Source organism: Perognathus longimembris, chromosome 1 (assembly GCF_023159225.1).
Source record: "Perognathus longimembris pacificus isolate PPM17 chromosome 1, ASM2315922v1, whole genome shotgun sequence".
NCBI lineage: Eukaryota > Metazoa > Chordata > Mammalia > Rodentia > Heteromyidae > Perognathus > Perognathus longimembris.
The window spans coordinates 93146461-93172314 of record NC_063161.1 but is presented as its reverse complement, the minus strand read 5'-3'; the positions used below and the strand labels follow the sequence as shown (position 1 = coordinate 93172314).

Genomic DNA, 25854 nt, shown 5'->3' with positions numbered 1-25854 from the left:
CTGATGGATCAAGACATAAGAATGCTCAAGATGCAAAGGAAGAGAGTACCCAGCCTCCAGGAAAGCTCCTGTTTGCTCATAGAAAGGGCAACCTCATCCAGCAAGTAAAAGGGCACCACCCCCAAAACATGCTACACAGAGTAGCATGTGGGAGTCCCCACTTCCAAAACTACCAACAGATTTTCAAGGTGGATTGAGCCATCAGAACTTTACTCTGGAAGGAAGTGAACACCTGCAAAACCATATTTTCTGCCTCATCCTCCATAAGACCCCACAGAGCAATTCTTAGGGTTAATAATATATATACAAGTTTAGAAGAGGAGTGGAATTATAGAGGTTAACTAAATTACTCTCTAACTAATAATATCCTTAAGCTTAAGGGAAACAAGCTTTTCTTAATAATTTCCAGTTTTACATATCCTTGCTCCTGGCTTTCTTTCTTTTCTTCGTGTGTGTGTGTGTGTGTGTGTGTGTGTGTGTGTGTGTGTATGCCTGTGTGTATGTACATGCACCAATTTGGGGACAATGCCTAGGCTTAGAGTTCAAAACCCAGTACTGGTGTGTACACATGCGCGCGCGCGCGCACACACACACACACACACACACACACACACACACGGTGTCCCATAGCGTTTTGTCTCAAGACTAGTTAGTACTCTGCCACTTGAGCCACAGCTCTACTTCTGGCTTTTTTGGCTGGTTAATGAAAGATTAAGAGTTTCACAGATTTTTTTCCCCAAATAGTCTATGAACCTTGATCCTCAGATCTCAGCTACCTGAGTAGCTATGATTACAGACATGAGCCATCAGTGCCTAGCAGCTTGCTCTCTTAGGGAGAAGGGGTAGGAAAAGAGGCCAAAGAATTAGTTGTAAATTCCTCCCATTCCTTTTTTATTATTTCCCTCTCAGAGGGACCTGAGATACCCAGGCATCATATGATTAGCTGACACATGCAAATCTATCTAAAATTGTAGTATGATTTAATTTTTCCCTGGTAGTGCAGGGGTGAGCAAACACACTCCTCCCATTATTTTCCTTTGTTGTGCTATTCAAAGCCTTATGGTGCTGGGTAAGAGAGAAAAGGAAGTCAAATGACTTTTTAATGTACATATAGATACATAGGTACAATCTGTGGATGTGGGGATGTAGCCGTGGGGGAAAAAGTCTGCACACACAGTGAGAAAATAAATTAATTCAACCCCCTGGTTCTTTAGTGTACAAAATTCTGCTCTAATGGTTCCAAGTGACCAGCTAAAGCAATGAGGTATCAAGGAACAGTATTCCCAGCTGACTCGTCCAAGTTTCTTCATGTGGAACTGGAGGATGGAGAACACAGGCAAAATGACCTGCACAATGTCCTGCATAGAGACCACTCTCTAGAAAGACCTGTTGGCTATCTTCCAATGAGACCACTTGACATGGACACACTGAAGGCTCAGAGCACATGGTGTACGGTCTCCTGCTAGAAGTTCTGATGAAATCAATATTACTTGTTAATGTTGGTATGTCCATCAAGATGGAATGCTCACAGCAGAAATGTCTAGGACCAAGCCACTTTCTCCCATCCCTTTTTATAGTCGTGTAAGTTCTTCTATGGAATTCCTATTCCATTCTCTTTCTGAAGGCCCCTCCGCTGGTTCTATTTTCTTCTCAGGTCCAAAGTGGGAATTTCTTCTCTCAGGGGAATAATCATTTCTTTGGAGATCTGCAAGGAAGATAAGCTTTAGGGGATCTATCTGTCAGAATGCATTGAGTGCACACATTAGACTTTAAGTGTGGCTAAATATTTACTACTCCCAGGCCATGGTATATGGAACCCAAGCCCAACATTTCTCAACACCACTGCCCATGTATAACAATTGCCCATGATCTTTGAGCAGGTGACTTCCACAGGAGAGGAAATAGTTGGTTGTTTAATTCAATGTGCAGTGTCCCATAAGACACAACCTGGCCAGAGTTGAATGAAGCAAATGAGAAATGCCAGTAGTGGGCAAGGTCATGAAGATGGGTCAAAATTATAGGTTCCAGATCCCCAAGTCATCTTTCCACAACAAAAGCTGCATCTAGATCTGTTCACCACCTACCAAATCCTCATCCAGTGATCACAGTCTGTATTGCCTAAGGCCTCCCTTTTCCTGTAGCAAAAGAAAATACTAGCAGGAGTAATCTTCAGGTGGATAGTGTGGGCAAAAGGCCTGGGGACATGGCTTAAGCAGTAGGGTAACCTGCCTAGCAAGCACTAGTAAGACTCTGAGATCAAATCCCAATGTCAAGATAATAAAGAAAGAAAATGAAATAGAGAGCGAGGGGGGAAGGAGGGAAGAAGGAAGGAAAGAAGGAAGGGAGGAAGGGAGGGAGGGAGGGAGGGAGGGAGGGAGGGAGGGAGGGAGGGAGGGAGGGAGGGAGGGAGGGAGGGAAGAAGGAAGGATTCTTAAGGCTAGGCACTGGTGGCTCATACCTGCAATCCTAACTACTCTGGTGGCTGAGATCTGAGAATAGTAGCTTGAAGCCAACCTGAACAGAAAACACCCAGAAACTCTCATATCCAGTTAACCAGCAAGAAACCAGAAGTAGAGGTGGGGGTCAAGTGGTAGAGTGCCAGCCTTGATGGAAAAGGCCCAAAGCTCTAACTCAAGCCCTAATAACTTCAACAAAAAAAAAGTGTGGTAGGACTGGGTGACAAATATGGGTGACAGACATTTTTTGCTATTCTGACTAAATTTGCTAACAGTGAACTTGTATTTCTACAGAAGTAGGGGAAGTTGGTAGATTTGGGGCTCAGGGTTCAATCTCAAGCATGAAAGGGGAGCAGGAAGGAAACCTTGTAGTAATTTTTAATGTTAAATGGAGATTCTATAAACATAAAAATTTTATATTAGCTAACATTTATCAAACATACACATGTATTAATTAAACCCTCATGCCAACTTAATGAAACAAGGGCTATTTTCACAGGAGGATACCAAAGGCCAAGGTGATGGGAGCAGTGAAAGGCAGCACTGGGATATGAGCCCAAACTACTTGCATCTCAGTCCTGGACTCTTATGCACTGTCCTAAATTGCCTCTGTTTAAAGAGAAAAAGAAACAGGAAATCCATATCATCCATATCTAATCCTGCCTTTCAAACTAAATCCTTTTTTTAGATTACCAACACTTTGTAATTAAATCAGGGTATTTCTTATTTCTACATACATTTAGATCAAACCTAACACTTGGAAAGGTGACACTGATTCAACCTAAATACAGAGGGACTACTGAATTATCCACCAATCCAGTAAAAAAGGAAGATAATTTCCACATGGATCATACAGAAGAATAAATGGGGCTCAAGGATTAGAAGCAGTAAGGTCTGGCTCAACACTCCTTGGCTCTTGGCTGACGAGATAGATGTAGTCCTGGGTCTAAGAATGAAGGCTGCCCTGTGTAATCAGACTGGGCAGGCACCAGTGTCTGAGGTCTCTGAGCCCATTAGTGAAACTCCTGCTCAGGATTGTGAGATGACTCAGACATTCCTCAGTTCCTGCCTCCCATCAGAACATTGACATTTGTACCACCACTGCCACCACCACCACCTTTGGCTGACACAGGGGGCACTGCTTTGAATCCCAGTCACCCTAACAGAACTCCCCCCCCCACCTTCCTTCTTGCTCAAACAGGATTAGAAATTACCCTTTATTGCAGATTTATACCTGCTCCATCCCAGGTTATAATAAATGGTGTTATTCTATTGATTTCCAATTCATTGTATTTTTTTAATGTGTCACTCAGACTGGTTCTGAACTCCTGAGCTCACATGAGTCTCCTGCTTCAGCCTCCAAAATAACTGGGGCTATCGATACGCACCATAGTGCCGGACTCAAGGTTATAATTTTTTATAAAGCAGGAACTACTACTCAGCTTGAAACATGTGAAATTCCAATATAAGAATAAGTTTGATGTGGCCTAGGAAAAGCAGACTCAACAGGCTGAGGCAGACATCAAGCCCAACTCTGAGAAGAAAGGCAGTGAAGATCAGGGAGCTGGGATTGCCGGGTTGGGGGCAGAGACATCCTGCTGTTTGCTTTTATACTAAGGGTATTTTTTTTTTTCTGGTGACTATATTGGTTTCAGAGAAAGTATGCCACATTACTGCATGGCATTAAAATATATATTTTTAAATGGAAGGTTTGGGGGACCAGGCTAGAGTTCAGTGGTAAAATATTTGCCCAGCATGTTCAAGACCCTGGGTTTGCTCAGAATAATTAGAGCAGCTGCTTTTTATAATGTAAAGCACGGTTTTCTGTATTATTCCCTGATATAGCTTGCCTCCCACGTGTCCAATAAACAAATTAAAACAAAACAGAAGGGCTGGGGGTACCCTAGGACTCAGAGGGGGGAGGGGGAAAGCCTTGGTCAGATTTCTTCCCATTTAAACTAGTACAACTCACCCCCACCCCCAGCCCCTTGGAGTGACTGCAACAAATCACTCGTGTTGTTTTTATCACATTGTGGCAGAACCTAAAGTAAACCTCTGTCCAACTTTTAATCCTTTCCAAGTCTTAAAAAGTTCTTAGTCAGAAAGTCAGGCTCTGTGAATGACTGCGAATGAGATTTTTTTTTTAATGTGATTAAGATTTTCTCCTCGATCCTGGGTTACGATGGAGGTTGTTGTGGGAGAGATTGACTGAGTGGAAAATGGAACTGTTTGCAGCATACCCGGTAGTTTGAGCTTCCGGCAGCAGGAGTTACAACGATGTTTTGCAATGAAGTTTCTAATTGCATCTTCTCCTAAATTGGCCGGTCCAAAAACCATTCCTCTTGATCTGGAGGAAATATCAGAATATCAATGAGATCACAGCAGAGAAAAAGGAGTTCACCCAGGATTCTCTGAGATAGTGAGCAGTATCCCATAGTAACCGAGTAACTTGAAGGAGCCAACAAAGAACAGAACATTTTGGGGAAGGACAATGTTAGGTTTGCAAATTTAAAATTCAAATGCACTTACATCTTTGTACCCAACTCCAAGACCTACTGTGAAACTCATTTCAACGTGAATCTGATGGAAGAGTGAATTTTCTGTGTACTACATCTAAACAAAATACAGTGAAACTTTTTAATGCATATGGGGTGAGAGAATGACATTCATTACCAAATGTTCCACTCAGATACCCAAAAAGGTAAGGTATAAAGTAAAATAAGTTTGATATTGGAAGATGTGTTCTTTAATACTCTTTAAAAGAAGGAGGAGGAGGAGGAGGAGGAGGAGGAGGAGGAGGAGGAGGAGGAGGAGGAGGAGGAGGAGGAGAAGAAAGAGAAGGAGAAGAAGAAGAAGAAGAAGAAGAAGAAGAAGAAGAAGAAGAAGAAGAAGAAGAAGAAGAAGAAGAAGAAGAAGAAGAAGAAGAAGAAGAAGAAGAAGAAACATAAACATTATTGCAACCCAAATAACTTTTGGGGTTTTTTTTTTGCCTGTCCTGGCGCTTAAGGCCTGGGTGCTGTCTGTCCCTGAGTCTTTTTGTGCTCAAGATGAGCAATCTACTACTTGAGCCACAGTGCCACTTTCCACTTTTTCTGAGTAGTTTATTGGAGAGAAGAGTCTCGCAGACTTTTCTGCCGTGGCTGGCTTCAAATCTTGAGCCTCAGATCTCAGCCTCATGAGATTACAAGCATAAACTACTGGTGTCCAGTTGAACTTTTCTTAAAATAAACAGTGGATGGAATTGGGATAGATAAAAGGGGCAAAAAAAAAGCTAATGTTGATCAAGATGCATTGTTCTCATAAATCCACAGGTTGAATTTTAACCCCTTCGTACAGGTACTTAAAGATAATAAAAATATAATTTTTAAAAATGAGGCTAGGAATATGGCTTAGTGGTAGAGTGCTTGCGTAGCATGCCCGAATCTCTGGGTTTAATACCTCAGTATCACATAAACAGAAAAGGCTAGGAGTAGTGTTGTGGCTCAAGTGATAGAGTGATAGCCTTGAGGAAAAGAAGCTCAAGGTCAGTGAGTTCAAGCCCCAGGACTAGCACACACACACACACACACACACACACACACACACACACACACACACACACAGGAGGAGGAGGAGGAGGAGGAGGAGGAGGAGGAGGAGGAGGAGGAGGAGGGGAGGAGGAGAGGGAGGGAGGGAGGGAGGGAGGGAGGGAGGGAGGGAGGGAGGAAGGAAGGAAGGAAGGAAGGAAGGAAGGAAGGAAGGAAGGAAGGAAGGAAGGAAGGAAGGAAGGAAGGAAGGAAGGAAAGAAGGTCCTCAGTTTAAAAATTACCTCACTAAATCCTACAGCCAATATTTGGGGCTTTTTCAAAAACTACCTTGTACCCTACAACCTGCAATAACTAGACTATAGAAAGATGAGTACTTGACCACATGTCATTTAAGTCAACCATAGATACTCCCAGTATGTATAACAATTACAAATAGAAATCAGTATCTGTATGACACATTTTGAACACTCCATCATTACAATAGATCTTGACAGGTTCCGAGATTCTTGATTCTGGGATCACTTGTTCATCCCTTCTCTTATTAGGCACAAACTTTTTTCTTTACATTTTGACACTGTGCCGATCACAAAACAGAGCCTACCAGAAACACTTCCAAAGAAACTTTATGAAAGCTAATATTTTATTTTAATGACATGCAGAGTGGAAACAGCACATTTTAAAATCTGATCTCAATTACCGCTCTTAAATACCACGTCTTAAGAAGAAGAAGAAAAAAAGCAAAGTATCACAAAAGGAAACAATAAACTTTGCTTCTAAGGAATGCGGTTTTTCAAAAGGGACATGGTGTAAAACTGGACTTTTTTTTTTCCATCCAAGTATTGAAACATTTATCTCAATTTCCACTTCCTTTTGGCAGAGAAACAGTAGCTGCTCTGAAGATGTGCCAAACTCGGAGTGAGGGCTGATTTCAGTCTGATCTCAGATTGCCTGTCGGCTCTGTGGCCCGGAGGTGGAGGAAATCTCTTGGGAAGACAGGGTGGAAAGACTTTTAGGATTAACTTTCCTGGTCACTCGGTCGCTTGTCCAAAATCCAGCTCTGAGGATTTTTAACCAAGCCTCTTGTTAACGATCCCACTCTCATCCATCTGGTAAGGCACCACTTCAATTAGGTTAAATCAAAGGTAGGAAAAAAAAATAGCACCACTCGGTATTTAGACTAGAGAAACTCTACCATCAGGATGAAATACAAATCAAAGGTGTTAATGCAGTCATTCACCGTGAAACATTCCTTTTCCAAGTCTTTCCAGCACAAACTATTGGAATATTTTTTTCTAGTGTGCTTTCCATTTCTTCCCTCCAGGAAAGCATGAAAACCCCAACTTAGAAATACAACTTTGAATCTCTGAAAGAAGCTGGGCATAAAATCCTCTCCCTTCACCACCCCCCTCTCCCCCCTGAACACAGGAGAGTAAAAGAGGGGTTATAGGGAAATACTTTTACATCTACCCCCAACCACATGCCTAACTGAGTTTAAAAAATAGGCAAAATACACACATAACTAGCTGTCTTCCAGGTTTTTCCCAACCCAGCAAAAGCAGGCTTGATTCCACATGCAAGGGAATGCTAATTAAGTGATATCTATACTTAGATTTACTAAAGAACCTCTCATCATCACTTCTTACTTGTCAACTACCCAAACCATGAAAGCAGTTATCTAAAAATATAATATAATTTCCCCCAGCTATCAACAAACAATATAGAAATTTGTGGAAAATAAGTGTAATAGATATTCCAAAGAATATCGGAAGTCATACCATACAAATCTCTCTCAGTTGCTGTCTCTCCTCTCTCTTTTCCTGATTTGTCTTTTGTTGTTGTTTTCAAACAATTTCATATGTAGGCAAAACTACAGGATCCTCTTGCTTTTGCCCCAGAAGTGCTGGGATTACAGAAGTAAACCACAATGCCCAGCTAAGTATCTTCTCTTTTGACGTAAGTTTATATCCTTCCATTGACTCCTTCACAAAGTCTCTTTTCTTTCATTTTTCTAATTTATTTTTGTATTACTGTCTTTAAGTAGTGGTACAAGGGAGGTGTCCTTTAACAATGCAGTATATAAATGCATCTTGATCGGTGTCACTCAACAATCTCAACTGTCACCTTCAACAAATCTGCCCTTACACTTCTTAAGTTTGTGGTATAGGGCTGGGTATATGGCCTAGTGGTAAAGTGCTCACCTCGTATACATGAAGCCCTGGGTTCGATTCCCCAGCATCACATATATAGAAAAATTCCAAAGTGGTGCTGTGGCTCAAGTGGTAGAGTGCTAGCCTTGAGCAAAAAGAAGCCAGGGACAGTGGTCAGGACCTGAGTTCAAGCCCCAGGACTGGCAAAAAAAAAAAAAGTTTGTGGTATATACAGTGAATTATTTACTGCACTCTCCCCCAACCAAATTCCCCATTTCATTGTCTATCCCACTTCTCTTGGTACCATCTCCCCTTAAAAGTGCCCATTTCTTGGTGCTTATTTTGTTGGGCTTTGATTTTGTTTTCTTAAAAGAAAAAAAAGTACTATTTTAACTCTCTATAATTAAGATCCAGGAACACAACAAATCAAAAACAGACTTGATAAGTGGGATTGCATCAAACTCAAAAGTTTCTGAATGCGAAAGGACACAGCTCTAACAAGCTAAAAAGAAAGCCTACTACAATTCACAATAGCCAAAATATGGAAACAACCCAGATGCCCCTCCACAGACGAATGGATCCAAAAAGTATGGTACTTATACACAATGGAATACTACATAGCGATTAGGAATGGTGAAATATTGTTATTCGCAGGGAAATGGTCAGAACTCGAACAAATAATGTTGAGCGAGACAAGCCTAGAACACAGAAAACAAAGGGGCGTGCGTGATCTCCCTGATACATGACTGTTAACAAAGGGAGACGGAGAGACTGTAGAGACCAAGTCTGTGAATACTGTATATGTTCTTGATACATTGTATATTGTATATATGTCTACCTGACCTAGAGAAGGGATAGAAAAACAGGACGTAAGATATCACAAGAAATGTACACACTGCCCTACTATGTAACTGTACCCTTTTTGCACAACACCTTGTAAAAAAATTTGTGTTCAATTAATAAGTAAAAAAAAAAAAAAGAAAGCCTACTGAATGGGAGAAGATTTTTATGAGTTATATATCAGGCTCGGGTCTAGTATACATAGAGCTCAAAAAATTAAACCCTCAAAACTAAAACCCTTAACAAGTTTGCTAAGAAATATACTCACTGCCTTACATATGAAACTGTAATCCCTCTGCACATCACTTTGGCAATAAAGAAAACAAACTAAAACCCTCAGTTTTCCTATTTGTGGCCTGTGATTGAAAACATTTGCCTTCAATGTTGTTACTAGAGCTAAAGTAAATAACATGTTAAAATAGTTGCTTAAGTCAGTGCTTCCCAAATGTCATGCCCAGTCACCCAGAAGACCTTGTAAACTTTCAGATTCTGTTCTGTTAAGTCTGGGGAGGGTTGTGAGACACTGAGACACTTCATTTCTAATGATCGTCCATGGTGCCGAGGTTACTGGTCTATGATTTGTGTAGCCAGGCCTTCACACAAGAATGTGAGCCTCACTGAACAAATTAGGCATACTTCTAATTGTACTAATGGGAGAGAAAATCAAACTTCTTGTTATGGCCACCATAAAAACAAACTGCACCCAAAATTAGGTAGTCCCACAAATTCTAGTCTACATACTGCTCTTTACACAAATTCTACTCAAATACTATTCTACCAAATTTCACAGTGACTACTCTTATGTCATAAAAAAGATTCCATAAAATCTAACTTCCCCTAAAACTATATGGGAATGTAAAAACATAGACATTCTATTTGGATGCTAAACCTAGGCATCTTTTTTTTTCAGTTCTCCCAGTGACCTTAATAAAAATTGATATCCACTGACTATAGAAGGCAATTAAAGACTTAGCTGTCAAATGGGATAACACAATCTCAGAATTCTAAAAAGGTACAATATTCAGGTCACGTTAAGTAATATATGCCAGGGTCAAAATTTAATGAGTAACAGAAATATATATACATATACATACATAAACTTGGTTTATGATATATTCAAAAATTCTTCACTGAAAATTTATTTTTAAGAAGTTCTTATAGAACTGTTTCTGCTACCTTGGGCACATAGGGATAATGAAGAAATCATTTTCTTAGCTCATAACACTCTAGGTCTACGAAAGTGAAAAGTAATAAAGGTTTACGTGTGTCCTAAGAGTCATGGACTCTATATCCACATAAATATCATAAGAACTCAGTGATGCAAATGGGCCATGTGGCTGTTCTAATTCAGTTAAATAGCTAAGATACTTCTCGTAATAGGTGGTAGTTTTTGCAAAGTAGCCTATGGATGGGACCAGATTTGGTAAAATAATAATAATAATTCATTAAAAGGAAAAGAGCATTGAAATGATGACTATCTATCTCTATATGAGTTCCAGGACAGGAGACATAATTTTTTCTCTTATTTTTTCAGTATTGCTCACTTATATAGATACAGATGATATAGCAATAGATAGATGATGATATAGATCCATACTGATAGAGATAAGGATATATTCTATCATTCAGGGCACAAGTATCCACATTAGGTCAACAAAGAAATAAAAACATTAGCCATGGTTGGTTGTTCACACCTATGATCCCAGCATTTTGGAGACTAAGGCAGGTGACTCAAGAAGAAGGAAGAGGAGGAAGAGAAAGAGCGAGAGAAAGAGGTGGAAAATGAGAAGGAGGAGGAGAGGGAACCAGGCACTGTTGACTCAATCCTATAACTCAGGAGGCTGAGATGTGAAGACCAAAGTTGAAGCCATCCCAGGCAGAAAAATCTGTGAGACTTTGAGCTCCAATTAACCAACCAAAAGCTGGTAGTGGAAGTATTTCCCAAATGGTAGATAAGCAGGGGCGGGAATATGGCCTAGTGGTAAAGTGCTTGCCTCATATACATGAAGCCCTGGGTTCGATTTCTCAGCACCACATATATAGAAAAAGCCAAAAGTGGCACTGTGGCTCAAGTGGTAGAGTGCTAGCCTTGAGCAAAAAGAAGCCAGGGACAGTTCTCAGGCCCCGAGTCTAAGGCCCAGGACTGGCAAAAAATAAAAAATTAAAATTAAAATAAAATAAATAAAATAAAATAACCAAATGGTAGATAAGCAAAAAAAAGTGAGTTCAAGGCCCTGAGTTCAAACTCCAGTAGTGGCACACACAAGATAGACAAGACAGACAGACCATCAGATAAAAGGAAAAAAAAAAAAAAAAAAAAAACTCAAGTAAAAATGTTCTATGCCCGAAATTCTCAAAGTATAGTCAATGGAGCAGCAGCATCAGAATATCCTGGAACTTGTTAGAAATGTAGATTATTTGGTCCAGTTTAATCCTAGGGTATCAGAAATGCATGTTTTAACAAGCTGTCCTAGTGATCATGATGCAAACTCACACTTAACAGCATTTTTGTCTGTGGAACTGACCAGTGTTCAGTCAGCATCACTTCTTTTAACTCCACTTTAAGCAGAAGAACACAGCCTCAGATCCTTCTGTGCTGTCTTTCCCAAAGCTTGCTGATGGGACAAAATGCCCATGGGCATTCAAAAGATGGACAGGTGTCTGCTTTTTCTGTATGACTTTGCTGAAGTTACGCTAGGCAATCTGGTGCCTCCTTCTTAAGATCCATTGCTTTGACCTTTCCTACCCTTGGTGTTCCTGAAAAGCGCCTAATGTCCAAAGATTTTGTTTCATCAACATAGGAGAGAAGATCAGAGACAGTAATTCCATTGTGAAGGTGATAGAAGCATTGTTTTACCATTAATGCCTATGGAAACTAAACCTTGTACACATATCTCTTATTCTTGGATCAGTAAAAATCTCAGAGACAAACTTGCCACCACATTCTGCTTGTTGCATTGGCCTTTATCGTGTCCATTTATGTTTATACATCCAGCTTCAGATTTAATCTTATTTCCAAATGCTCCTCTTTTTAATTTTATTTTTATTATTTTTAAATAAATTGTGCAGAGGGTTTTTGATTCATCCAACATTTTTATTCTCATTTCCTAATTTTTTTTAGAAAATCCTACTGTTTTAGATCTATATGCAAAACAAACTACAGGAACTAGGCAAAAAGCATGTATGTCAGAATGGGAGAAAATGAGGGAGGGGGTGACACTGTTCAAATGAAATTAATTCATGACCTGACTTGTGTAACTGTAACCCCTCTGTACATTACCTTTACAATTGGAAAAAAAAGCATGTATGTTAATAAAATTATTTTACAATCATGTACTGGTAGCCAGTAATCTCAGCTGTGAAGTAGTTCAAAGCCAGCCGAGACAAGAAAGTCCAAAAACTTCTTTTCTCCAATTAACCAGCAAAAATCACAAGTTGGAGAACTCAAGTGGTAGAGCTCCAGCCCTGAACAAAAATGCTAAGGGACAGCTCTCATGCCCTAAATTCAAGCCCCAGTATCAGTGCACATGCACACACACACACACACACACACACACACACACACACACATGTACCAAGAAACTAACCCCGAGTTCTGTTGACAATGTTCTGTAATTCATTTTTACTGCTTAAAAAGAAAAAAGTCATGAACCATTGAAGCATTATACAATGTTTATATCTACCAAAATGTCCCATGGTGCCCCATTAATTGTATATACTTTTTTATATGTCACAGCTAAAAATGAACATTTAAAAAACTGTACAAGTTAAATGCAGTTGTCCAAGTGATCACTCATAACTTACTGTTTGTGTCCAGGTTTTATAACAGATGGATCTGTCAAGTTTTCTCCCACACCTCAAAAGAAGAAACAAAAATCATTTAGCAAATGGGCCTTACTTTCTTAGAAATGAAAACAATAATCAAATTCCAGTTTCTTCTTTAAAGGTTATTATATTTCCTCTATAGCCAATTAAATACCATGTGAATCTGATGTACTATAAAAACCATCCAAGAACACTAGAAAAGTTGAGTTATTATTCTGTGTCCCACTAGCCCCTCTGTTATAACAAACTTCCAGGCCACAAATGAAGGTTTTAGCAGTGCATTCACAGTTAAAGATGGGGGCATCTGCCATTCATTTACTATTCAGTGTACACAGACCTTCTAATTTTATTTTCTCTGATTCTCAGCAATCATAAAAGAAAAGGAAATATTATCCTCATGTCCTTATTTTACATTCCATCCTCATTTACATCAATGAGTACATTGATGTTCAAAGAAATGGAATAATTTGTCAGTTTGCTTAGACCGTAGGTGGCCTTGATAGGATTAAAGCTGAGCAAAGCTGTGTTCCTCCCACTCGCTCAGGGTCCCCTCAGATGGACTCCATCAAGGCGCAGCAAGGTATATGGCACTGTGAGGCTTGGCAGGTACAGTCTCTGCCCCATCAAAGAGGCACATCAAATGATATATATATATATACATATATATATATATATATCACTTATAAACAGGAGAATAAAAATGACACCAAGTTTTTGATCACCAGGGAGGTTCCACCTACACACCCTACTGAGAAATGCTTTGAGATGTGTGTGGATGGTATGGGTGGTTTTTTTTTTTTTTTAAATCTAAGCGTCTTCAATAAAATTTGCTTTTTTAAAAGATGACACCAAAGCCTGAAAAGATAACAGAGGTGCAATTTAAAAGTTAAGCTGTAGCCACCCAGGAGTCAGCACTCAAAGTGAATCACTGTTACAAAGTACAAGCAATCAGGAGGTGTGTTTCCGAAGGCTATGATGTTTCAGGACAGTTAAAGAAGCAATTGCACCCATTGGACCCAACCCAACAGCCTGCATTGTTCTCTTTGCTGGAAAGGAATTAACTTTTGTGGGTGATTATTCAAAAGTTATATGAGTATTATAGCATTTCTATACAGTTCCATTTGTTGGGGCGGGGGGGCGGGGGGACCGAGGGTAAAAGAGATTGTTTGGTTTGGTTTCGTGCTGGTACTTAAGGCTTGTGCTCAGGGCCTTGTGTCCTCTTCCTTGGCTTTTTCACTCAAGGCTGGCCACTCAAACACTTGAGCCACAGCTCCACTTCCAGCTTTTTGGTGGCTAATTGGAGGTAAATGTCTCACAGACTTTTCTGCCCTGAGCTTTGAAGCTTTGATGCTCCAATATCTCAGCCTCCTGAGTAGCTAGCACCCACACACTAGCCACCAGCACCCAGCCAAAAGTCATAGTTTCAGGCTAGAATTTTTAAGGCTTTTGCTGTGTTTTCCTACATTTAACATTCCTTAAGCAAATGTAATTCATGTAGCCTTTTCCCAGTAAGACTGATTTCCTTAGGGAAATAATGTAGTCTAAGTTTAGACTTGGAGCGTTCAACTTTTCTATGGACCTTCTTTTTTATGACCTTCTTTATCAGCTGGTAAAGTTAAAAGACCCTAATATTCATGTTTTAACATGCACAATTTAAATTCAAAATATTAGAAGAGAAACTGATATTGAAATGACTATGTTAAAATACATACACATGCTTCCTTATCAATATACTAAGTAAAAAAACTACTGTAACATCAAACTAGTGGCAATATTTAGGGATATCTGTCAACATTGTAAGGTGCTATGTTAATCTATTCATATATAAATACGTACATATACAAATATGTAGTATAATTATACATTACTTTATAATATAAAGTGTATATATAATATAGACTATTATGCATAATTAACATTATATACATCTATGTTATATAATTAAAATTATAAAATAATATGAATAATTTATATATTGCATTTATTATATTCTATATTTTATATATAATTTCCATTGCAAATAATCACAAGCAATGCTTTAGCACTGTGGATTATGGTCTACATTACAAATGATGGAAATTATGACTTTTTAGATACCAGCTTAATAAGGTCTAATCTTTCTCAATGAAGTTCACAGATCCCCTGAGTTCTACCAAGGAGCCTTTCAAGGCCCTCTGGCTAGGATATTTTACACTTTGAATAGGAAAGGAGAAAGTAAAGCTAAAACACAAGCATATGGGAAGTGTGCAAAATGAGTGTACTTTGCCCTGTCCTAGTTCTTCTCAAAGCAAGTCATAGCAAGAAGGAGAGGGGGGCTCTTCCACTTTTCTCATCACAGAGATAAGGAACAGCCTGCTTTTCCAACCATGGAATAAATAAGGACAGACAGGAAGAACCATCTCAAGTACCACAGCAGAGAGAAAAAAAGCTATAAATCTTTTCCATGGATTAATTAACCACAGACTCAATAAACGTTAAGCCTAAAGTTTACAGCAATTATGAAAATTTGGCACTGAGGTAATTTTGGTGGTGTAAATTTGAACTATGAACCTGCTATGTCTGAACAGGTAATCTCAGTTGGGAAAAAATAATTTCTGTCAAGAAGGGTCCAAATCACATCAGTTCCTACTTAGATCAAATTGTTTCTCGGAGGCACGGAAGTCAGAAGGGCTCCACTCTTCATGCTATCCCCTCCTAGTGTGGGGCCTGGATGCCTTCTTTAATCTCCATGAAGCCAAATTTCATCATCTGAAGGTGTGATATAAGGAATCCTATCTCACAGGAATACTGAGAGGATTACATGAACCACTTAACAAACTATCTGACCTTTAAGAGTCCAGAAGAAGATCAGCTATTGTTTTTATTCTATCTAGCACCACTTGTAAAGTCCATTTTTTAAATTTTCTTAACCACCAATAAAACCATATTTCTGATTATCTCATTTCCCTAAAATACTATACTTCCTAATAAGTAGGACCACTATTAGAATAAGAAACATTCTGCCCCAAAATCATTTGCTACATGATGGGACAGACATATAGGCTTCTTGTCAGCTGCCAGCAGCTATCTGCCTGTATTGATAATTCTGTTTGGCCTTTGAATGATGCTCTTGGCAGGAAAAAAACTCTCACCCAGCTAGATGGATGAGGTTAAAATATATCTACAAAGTCTGAGGATGATGTCCAGAATTGGGGTGCTTTTGTAACAGCATGTACAAGGCCCTGGGTTCAATCCCCAGCATCACACACACACACACACACACACACACACACACACACACACACACACACACAAAGGTACCCAATCTAACAGTTCAAAGGTTAACTACTAAACACATACTTGAGGACCTTCCAATGTGTGGGGAGAAAAGAAAAAAGAAAAGTTTTAAGTATACAGACCCTTCATTACCCAGGCAACCATGCCACACATTATTTGTCTCTCCCAGCTACACTGGAGCTGCCCAATTGGCTGGGTGCCAGTGACTCATGCCTATAATCCTAGCTACTCAGAAAGCTGAGATCTGAGCATCAGTAGATACAGGAGAGTCTATGAGATTTGTATCTCCAATAAACTAATAAAATGGCCAGAAGTGGCACTGTGGCTCAAGTGGTAGAGTGCTAGCCTTAAGCAAAAGAAACTCAGGGACAGTGCCTCAGCCCTGAGTTCAAGCCCCAGGATCAGTACGAAAAAGAAAAGAAGAGAGAAGGGTAAAAAGAAGAGCTGTCCAATAGGCAAACTGCCATCATTGCCCCTTGAATACACAGAGCATCTTGGTATTTGGAAAACATGGAAAAATGATACATCTAAACCCCTAAAACCTCCAATGATAGCTTTGCACTAGTTTCTAAAAAGTAAATGCTAATGTCATGGTAATAGGAGAAAACTCACAAATTTCTTCTCTGATCATAACCAGTTTTGAATCATCCATGAGCTTCTATATCTGTGCAAGGAAGTTATCTACTTTGTGGCACTGCAGTTCACAATGATAATGGTGTGGAATTAATTCAGAAGTTGCTTTGTTAGAAAAATATTAATACTGTATCTTCAAAAGGTTTTTGAGGAAAAAGAAAAAAGTATATAATGAGCTTTAACAAAACAAAAAAAGGCTACACATCACTGTAACATAAAATACGATTGTTTCTAATTTCCATAGCTGGGAATTAGTGTAGGGTTTCAAGCAAAATGATGGTGATTCAGACCCTCACATGTATGATTTTTAAGTGGAAAAAGACCGGAAAACATCAGTATAATTACAAGTGATAGGAAACTGGCCACACCTCTCAAGTTCAGCTTCCTGGCCTGGCATGGTGGTGTCTGGGAGAATGACTGGCACACTCTTGGAAGAAAGAGGAGGACAAAATAAAAAACAAGGAACTGAGAGAATAACATGGCCAGTCAGTTCCAACTCCTACCCCTCAAAGCAGTAGGAAGCAGAGAAAAAAGTTGGGGTCTTCCTTCAATACCAGCAGTAACCACACTGCTAAGGGTGGACTGCCTACCCTCAGATTCACTTCTGTTTTAAAAAGTCATTCAGAGACTAGGTGTTAGGTGGATCACGCATGTAATCCTAGCTACTCAAAAGTCTGGAATCCGGGCTGGGGATATGGCCTAGTGGCAAGAGAGCTTGCCTTGTATACATGAGGCCCTGGGTTTGATTCCCCAGCAGGAATCTGAGGATGGCAGTTCAAAACCAGCCAGGGCAGGAAAGCCCCATGGCACTCTTATCTCTAATTAACCTCCAAAAAAGCTAAAAGTAGAGCTGTGGCTCAAATGGAAGTGCCAGTCTTCAGCAAAAAATGCTAAGGCAGGGCTGGGGATATGGCCTAGTGGCAAGAGCGCTTGCCTCGTATACATGAAGCCCTTGGTTCGATTCCCCAGCACCACATATTCAGAAAATGGCCAGAAGTGGCGCTGTGGCTCAAGTGGCAGAGTGCTAGCCTTGAGCAAAAAGAAGCCAGGGACAGTGCTCAGGCCCTGAGTCCAAGGCCCAGGACTGGCAAAAAAAAAAAAAAAAAATGCTAAGGCATAGAGCTCAGGTACACATCTGCATGTACATGTACACGAATGCATACACATGCTTTATGCTCACACACACACACACACACACACACACACACACACAGTCACGTAAAGCACCACCAATAACAAGAATTAACAGTTATTGAGGACTTAATATGCCAAGGGCATGTCTCATTTCAGCTCCTTAACTTAAGTGCATATTATTTTCCCAAGAACCATTGAAGGAAGTGGGACCAATATATGGTGGAGCCAGGCAAACAACTCCAAAGCTCCCCCTAGGGGCTGCTACTGAGCCCTTCAGCCCCACCCCCACCCCCACCCCCAACTACTAGGCAGAACTCTTCCACCATCTTTCCAAAACTCAGAAAAAAAAGGAAAATAAATATAATATGAAACTGAACCAAAAGCCACTAAGAGGTTTTTAAACCACATTCTATTTTTCCATTTTTTTTGCCTTTCCGTCCTGGTTTGTATTAAATATGATAATGCACATAACCCTTTAGTCAAGTGCCTAGCACAAAATAAGTACTTAGTAAATGTTAGCCAGTAGTAGCAGTAGGGCTGTTTATAATTACTATTATAGGATTCCAGTTGGTCCATAAATCCAGGCCTAACCAATTAGCCTAAAGTCTTGAATAACTACCTCAAATGTTGGCACACCCATTTTACAATGTCCACTCTTCCTTTCTTTGAAGGTCAATGTTTTGACATAGCTTATTTGGTGTGGCCTATTTCTGTAATTCACACAATTACTAAGGAAAAGAATAAAGTTAATTCTCCTTTCCCCCCCCCCCAAGACTATCAACACAGTATTTGTTCTGTTTAACGTCACTTTGGATTACTAAGAGACATAAAAATCCCCAAACATAAACATCATTAAACAAAAACCTATTCAAATGGAATACAAAACACACTAAAGAGTCATCATTAACTCCTTAAAGTTTTCTTGGTTGTTTTTTGTTGTTGTTTGTTGCATTTTTTTTTCTTTTCAAACAACTCCACCCAAAACTCAAAACACAAACTGTGAAGTTCAGAGGAAAACAAGCAGCCTCCTCAACTTGAGCTACAAAAACAAACGCTGGGGCATTCACATTGTGAGTTTCTAATCACCCTGCACTTGCTGGTTTAAAAAGCAGAATAGTTTTGGTCATTTTAATTTTGTGATATTCTTTTGTTTTTTGCCAGTCCTGGGGCTTGAACTCAGGGCCTGAGCACTGTCCCTGGCTTCTTTTTACTCAAGGCTAGCACTCTGCCACTTGAGCCACAGCGCCACTTCTGGCTTTTTTTTTATATATGTGGGTTGAGGAATCGAACCCAGGGCTTCATGTATATGAGGCGAGCACTTTTACCACTAGGCCATATTCCCAGCCTCGTTTTAATTTTGTTTCAACTGTTTCCTAAAATATTTGGAAGGATGAGAAATAAAATCCAACCTTGTGAATAGCAGAAGTCTCAATGGAAGGACTACTTATATGTGGTTTTGAAAGTATATATTCATTTCCTGAGCATGGACACACATTTCAAAGTGACTTTGCAGTCCTCCTAGCTATTGCTCAGCTTGCCTCAAGGTTGTATATTTATCTGGATATTCTTCAGCCTCCAAGCTTGGCTTTACGTATAGATTCTCAAAAATGAAAAGCTGGGAGAATCAGAGAGGACAAGAGGAGAGAAAAAAGGCCTCGCTTGTTTAAATGCATCATGAGGAGATAATTTCCTCTAGGCATGATGCTCTTAAAGAAATAAGTCAGTACACTGAGAAGAAAAGAACAGGGCTGGTCAGCTCAGCTTACATCTGCATCCAGGCTTCCCTTTAAGTAGCTGTGCGATTGTGGGCAAGTTATTTAAACTTTCTGGGCCTAAATTCCCCATAATACCTACCTGGAGGTGCTGCTTCTAGGATTAAATGAGATAACTTCTATGAAAGTTCCTAGGCTAAATCCCTTATTTAAAACCAAAGCCCCAGTCAGTGAGCCCAAGGACTAAACTTTGACCTTAATACATATTATGTGCAATCCCTGCAAGGAAAGCCTGCTGCAGATACCCTGTGTGTTCTGCAGGATTAGGAGTCACACGTGAGGTGTCCATAGAAGAGAGATGTGCAGATCAAAGGCTTCCACTAAATTTGAAGCCACTGCATCCATCGGCTCTCACAAACTGTCACATCCAGGGACACGGCAAAGAGAACAAGCTCAATTACAAACGGTTACGGGAAAAAAGTTCTGGAAAAAATAGCCAGAATTTAAACATTCCTATATAGCAAAACATACACGCTGACATTTTATGGTAATCAAATGACCAAGTCAAAGGTATAAAACTGGAAATTTTCCATACAACAATCATCCTCCATCTAACTCGGTGTTTTAGCTATCTTTACTTCTGAAGAATGATTTGCTATTTTAGATACCTTTAAATTTTGAGAAGCTAATCAATCAACTGCCTGCATTTTTTTTCCCTTGCTCTAAGTAGGAATCAGCATACCAGATGCTCATGGTCAACACTAGACCATGCCTCAATTTCCCTTCAAAGCTAGTTATCTGGGCACCAGTGGCTCACATCTGTAATCCTAGCTACTCAGAAGGCTGAAATCTGAGGGTCGAAGTTGAAAGCCAGCCCAGACAGGAAAGTCTACGAGACTCTTATCTCTAATCAACAACCAAAAAGCTTGAAGTAGAGCTTTGGCTCAAGCGGTAAAGGGCCAGATGTGAATGAAAAAGCTCAGTGACAACACCTAGGCCTTGAGTTCAAGCCAGAACAGGCACACACACAAACACACACACACACCCCCCTAAATAGTGCACCCCACTGCATGGCCCACCCATGTTTTTGCATTATCAGCTGTAACTTTGTCCCACGCCTGTGGAGTTCCGTTTTGCACATCAATCACCTTGCAAGTCTAAAACCAGCAGCTCCCCTCGAGTGTACTCATAGGTCCAATGAGAGAAAGCTAACATCAGCTCCTCCAGCATGTTGCTAGGGACAATTTCATCTCCATTGTTGTTGTTATACTTCTGGAATGCTCCTGTCATGTATTTCTCAATGGTTAACCACTGGTTGGCTGAATGGCAGTAGATTAAGAAAACTTCCAAGAACCTGTGATGGAAAAGACACCATTGGCCTCACAAAAGACAGTGGTAGTGAGACTTACCCATCAGAATGGTTCTCCTAACTCTGCCCTGATGTAGCCTCAATGCACATGACCTTGCCCTATCCATAAAGGATGGGATGCAAAGCCTGGGAGGTAGTTTTCTGGGATTTTTTTTCCCCAATGTGTCCCACCTTCCTTCATGTTGAAAATCTTTCCAATTTTTACTAGAACTAGACCCAACTTTTCTTGCTGTGCTCTATAAAGTTCCTTGTAAAGGAAACAATAAAGCTTCACTGTAAATTCTTAGCACTCAATTATGATCAGGCTTGATAAATGAGTACATACATGTGTGTGGAAACACTTAATTGAAAAATGGTAAGAGTTTATTCTTATGAATCTCCCAATTCGTTTAAGTTTCTGAGGATGAGGAAGAAATTATATTTGAGGTAGAAAGAGTTTTCCACCTTGATGCTCCTAGATGTCAGGAGCATCTCCACCCAGTATCTACCTGTTTCACATAATTGAAATGATGGTTGAGATGATAGTCAAAGCATCTGCCTGAACTCCTCCATGATTGAGTCTAATGTATCTCAAGGACATCTCATTCTTTTTTTCACCAGTTTATTTAACTATGGAAGGAAGAATCCATAACTAAGGTCATGGAAATTTCCAGTGGGCCCAGCATTTCTCAAGAAAAATGGTCTGGGAAAATAGTAACATAAATCCTCCTTAAAAGAAAGGCCTCCATTGTCATGATTCTCTTACCTTGGTGTGTAAGGAATGGTTTGTGGTTTCACTTGGTTGAAGGTATAGATTAGTTTTTGAGCAGCTCTTTGTTGTTGAATTTCCTACAAAACAAGGAGCATTTTATATTTATTTTTATTACATAACATATTACATATATATTACATCCATATGCAATGTATTACATACATATATGTAATGTGTGTTACACACGTTACTATATTATATATAATACATGCATTACACATGTATAATATAAACATAACATATAAGTATGATGTATAATATGCAATTATGTATAGTGTATATATAGTTGTATATTATATATATATGGTTACTAACATATACCTACTAAGGATCACAGAATTCCTAGAAACTGCTCAAAATGTAAATTTTAACATTACTTAGTTCTCACCGCTCCCTACTTGCCAAATCAAAAGCCTTACAAAGTAAAAAAAAAAAGCAAAACTCTCTCCCTTCAAAAAATAACAGGCTCCTTTCTGGTTGCAGATAATGGTTTGGGATGGATATATAGCCAGCTCTCTCTTTGGCCTGACTGCCCTGGCTCTGGTGCTCTGGGTTTCAGACTTACCCGGAGGCAAAGATGAAGCACAGTACTATCCTGAAAGATTTCGTGCCAGGTCTGCACAACCTCAGGGAGAAAAGACTTCACAATGAAAACCTGTCCTGGCTTGAGAACGGCATCTTCAGACCAAGTGCTGATGACTCTCATGGCTTTGCGGAGGCCACCACCCAACTCCTCTTGAGACAGCACCTGGATCATGGCAGCTCTCCCATACTGAGACCAAGAGGACATGCTTTTATCAAGGTTCAAAGGGGAGCTCTCCTCCAGCTTGTAGATTGTTACCTCTTCTCCTGCTGCAAAGAGAGGCGAGGATCAGGTGTGCAGTGAGATTCCACAGGCCTAAGTGTAGATGGCACCCTTACTGTCAGTTCACAATCAGTTCTGTCATCCCCATGATCAGAAAAGAGGACTTAGCAGAGTTATAGGCTGTGTTTACTTATTATCTAGTAAAAGTAGAGAGGCGAAGAAGGGACCGAATATTAAACCATATGCAAGAATTCAGTTACACTGGGCCTGACTCAGTGGGTCACATAGGGAGGAGTCATAGCTCCAGGTGATGGTAGGCAAATAATTCTCAAGACTCCATCTCAACCAATAAACTGGTTGTGACAATTCAAATCTGTCATTATGGCTATGGGCAAAACATAAGAAGACTACAGTCCAAGCTGACTTAGGCAAAAAATAAAAATCTTAATTAAAAAAAAACAAACAAACACTAAAGCACAAAGAGCTGAGGTTATGGCTCAAGTGGTAGCAAGTTGAATCTATTTTATATTCATTGTAGATTCTAAATAGACAAAAAACAATATCCAAGTCTAGGTATGCTTCTTTTGTTAGGGCAAATATTTCTAACAGGGCAACTTAACCTATAGTTATTAGCATCGCTCTGGGGAGCCTTATTAGGTATGTTTTCCTCATTCACTTTCCTGTGATGTATTAATATTAAAAATACACTGTATTTTTGTTTATGAACTCCATGTGTATCTGTGCTTCATGGGAATTTTTGGTGGGGGGAGCAGTACTTCTTCATTAGGAGTGATAGTATCCCGTTGAGAACTCATGGTTCAACTCAGGGTCGGGACAGCAGACAGCAGACTGCACCAACATGGCACCCCAGAACCTCTCCCTCCTTCCTTTATGCCCTTGAGAAGTCCCTTAAAGCCTCAGTTTCCTCATCCATAAAACGGTAATAAAAAATAATTCTCACTTCATTTGTTTATTGTAAAGATTACACACAATAATACAGGAAGTGGCACTGTGACTCAAATTGTAGAGCACTAAGGAAAAAGCTCAGGGACAGCACTGGGACACTCAAGTTCAAACCCCACAACCAACAAAAACAGAAATAAACAAAAAACACCCCCCACAATAATACAGCTAACAGGAGCTAGAGCCTCAAACATGAATCCAAAAGATTTTTAGACACAAAACACTCCTAGACAGCTGTAAGTGCTACCAAAGCTATGTAACAGGGAGCAATTCTTACCCAGACTGGAGTCCGCAATACAATGTTAATTCTGCATATCAGAAGAAGCAGCATCTGAACAGAGTTTCATTGAGGCTATGTCTCATTTCCTTACATCTTTGCTTCAAATATTTATTGCTTTGTTATGAACACATTCCCCTTCATTGTATCTAATGCCTTACCAATAAACACACTTAGAGAAAGCTTAGTGACATTTTTTCAACTATTCATGGTGCCCAGAAAAACACCACTGAAGACCTATGGAGACCTAATCCCTGGAGGATCTACAGCAGAGCTATTGATTTGCAAAAACAGCCAAGTAGAGGAGAAGGCATTAGCAATCAGTCCAGCCTGGTCTCTCCCTGTGAGCAGGCTGAGAACTGAGCTCACAGGTAACCAGAGGATTCTTGCATTGCCTATTTGCTCCTGATTTCTCCTGCAGCACAGAGAGTCCCTGCTAGCCTTGGCTTAACATGAGATGGTGATTCTTTCATACTCCATCCCTAAAAAATGAGCATTTTCCCTCTGGGTTAAGAGCATTCAGTGGGTGTGAAATAAACAAATAAAAAACTACATATAGGCAATGGTGGCTCATACCTGTCATCTTAGCTACTCAAGAGGAAAATCAAGGTTCAATGCTAGCCTAGGCAGAAAACTCCATAAGACCCTTATCCACAAATAACCAGCAAAAAAGATAAAAGTAGAGGTGAGATTTAAGTGGTAGAGCCCCAGCCTTGAGTGAAACACCTAAGCAAAAGCATGAGGACTTAAGTTCAAGCCCCAGTACTGGTACAAAAAAAAAAAAAAAAAAAAAAAAAACATTCAAAGACTTTGTCTTCTTTTCTTTCCTATGCACATTTGGCCTTAATTGCCAGGTACAACCTTATTACTTTCTTCCAGCTGCTACTTACGGGTAGATCTTATCCCCACTGTGTCAGATTCGAACCCTAAGTCCTGGCTACAGAATTTTCAAGAAATGTCCATTTTAGCAAGTGAATCTCCCTGGTCTACAACCATGGACAAATGGAAATTTTCAAGTGAAACAGTGCACCTGCCCTGTGATCTCTCATCAGTAGTCAGATGTTACACCTCAGACTTAGACCAGACTGGAGAAGATAGAAATGCTACTCACCAAACAGCTGGATTGGTGTGAATGGTATGGTCTGAGAAAGCCTCATTAGATTATTCCTCTCAATGGCTGCAAACAAAAGCAGGTTTGCTGTTTGAAGTCCTTATCAATGGATTAAATTTATAAGGAACCTCCCCACCCAACATGTTCATATAATACCGGGATACCTCATTTCAAACACCCTTTTATTTTTGCCTTATCAAAACATATTATTGCTAGGCAATGATGGCTTACACCTATAATCCTAACTACTGTGGAGGCTGAGATCCAAACATCTCAGTTCAAAGTTAACCTGGATAGGAAAAGCCCTGAGTCTCTTATCTCCAATTAATCACCAGAAAACCAGAAGTAGAGCTGTAGTTCAAAGTGGTAGAGCACTAGCCTTGCACAAAAAGAGCTCAGGGATAGCGCCCAGGCCCTTAGTTCAAGCTTCATGATGGACCAATAATAATAATAATAATAATAATAATAATAATAATAATAATAATCGATTATGTATATTCTAAAGCTATAAATTATGTCTCTAATGTCAGGAACATTTTTCTGTAAGATTTTTGCAACATGGTCCACTATAGAACCATCCCTCACAACTTATATATTTATATATACGTGGAACTTCCTTTCAAATGGTTTTATAATCCATAGTCTTCACTCTCTGGTTTTCCTTTTTCAAAGCAAGTCCCACACACAGTGGACTATGAGGACACCTGCTGTTGATTTTGCACAGTTCACCTTTTTTTTCCCTTTAGAGAGAACTGAAGACGCATTTTAATTAGAAGCAAGTTAACTGAATTTTCCTGTTAAGAGCAATAGCCTAACAGATCAGAATCATATGAGTTACACTATTCCTCACCAGAGACTTTTTAAAGTTGACAGCTGGAGTCAAAATAACAGATTGCTGTTGAGCTGAAAGACCTTGTGTAAAGGATTTGTGTATTATCCCCTCCAAAGCTGAGAGCAATGACCCCCAAGAAACCACTCAGTGGCACAAGTCCAGTTGGTTGTTACATTGTTTTGCATTTCAAAGTGTG

The 25854-nt window shown here is 39.7% G+C and overlaps 1 protein-coding gene across 5 annotated transcripts in view; it reads right to left on the bottom strand.

Annotated features, from left to right (window-relative positions):
- Positions 1-758: 758 nt before the first annotated feature.
- Trpm6 (transient receptor potential cation channel subfamily M member 6) overlaps positions 759-25854 on the bottom strand; it is a 154230-nt gene continuing 129134 nt past the window's right edge. For 2 of the 5 annotated variants that reach the window (XM_048332354.1, XM_048332332.1), the window contains exons 33-39: positions 24827-24892; positions 22236-22522; positions 21665-21747; positions 20699-20904; positions 12775-12826; positions 4697-4803; positions 760-1705 (exon numbers count right to left, since the gene is read on the bottom strand). In XM_048332354.1, the coding sequence (XP_048188311.1) occupies positions 1572-1705; positions 4697-4803; positions 12775-12826; positions 20699-20904; positions 21665-21747; positions 22236-22522; positions 24827-24892 (935 nt within the window). In that variant the 3' untranslated portion in view covers positions 760-1571. Of the gene's footprint in view, positions 1706-4696; positions 4804-12774; positions 12827-20698; positions 20905-21664; positions 21748-22235; positions 22523-24826; positions 24893-25854 lie in introns of all 5 variants that reach the window. The other 3 variants (XM_048332341.1, XM_048332348.1, XM_048332362.1) reach the window with 3 other exon arrangements.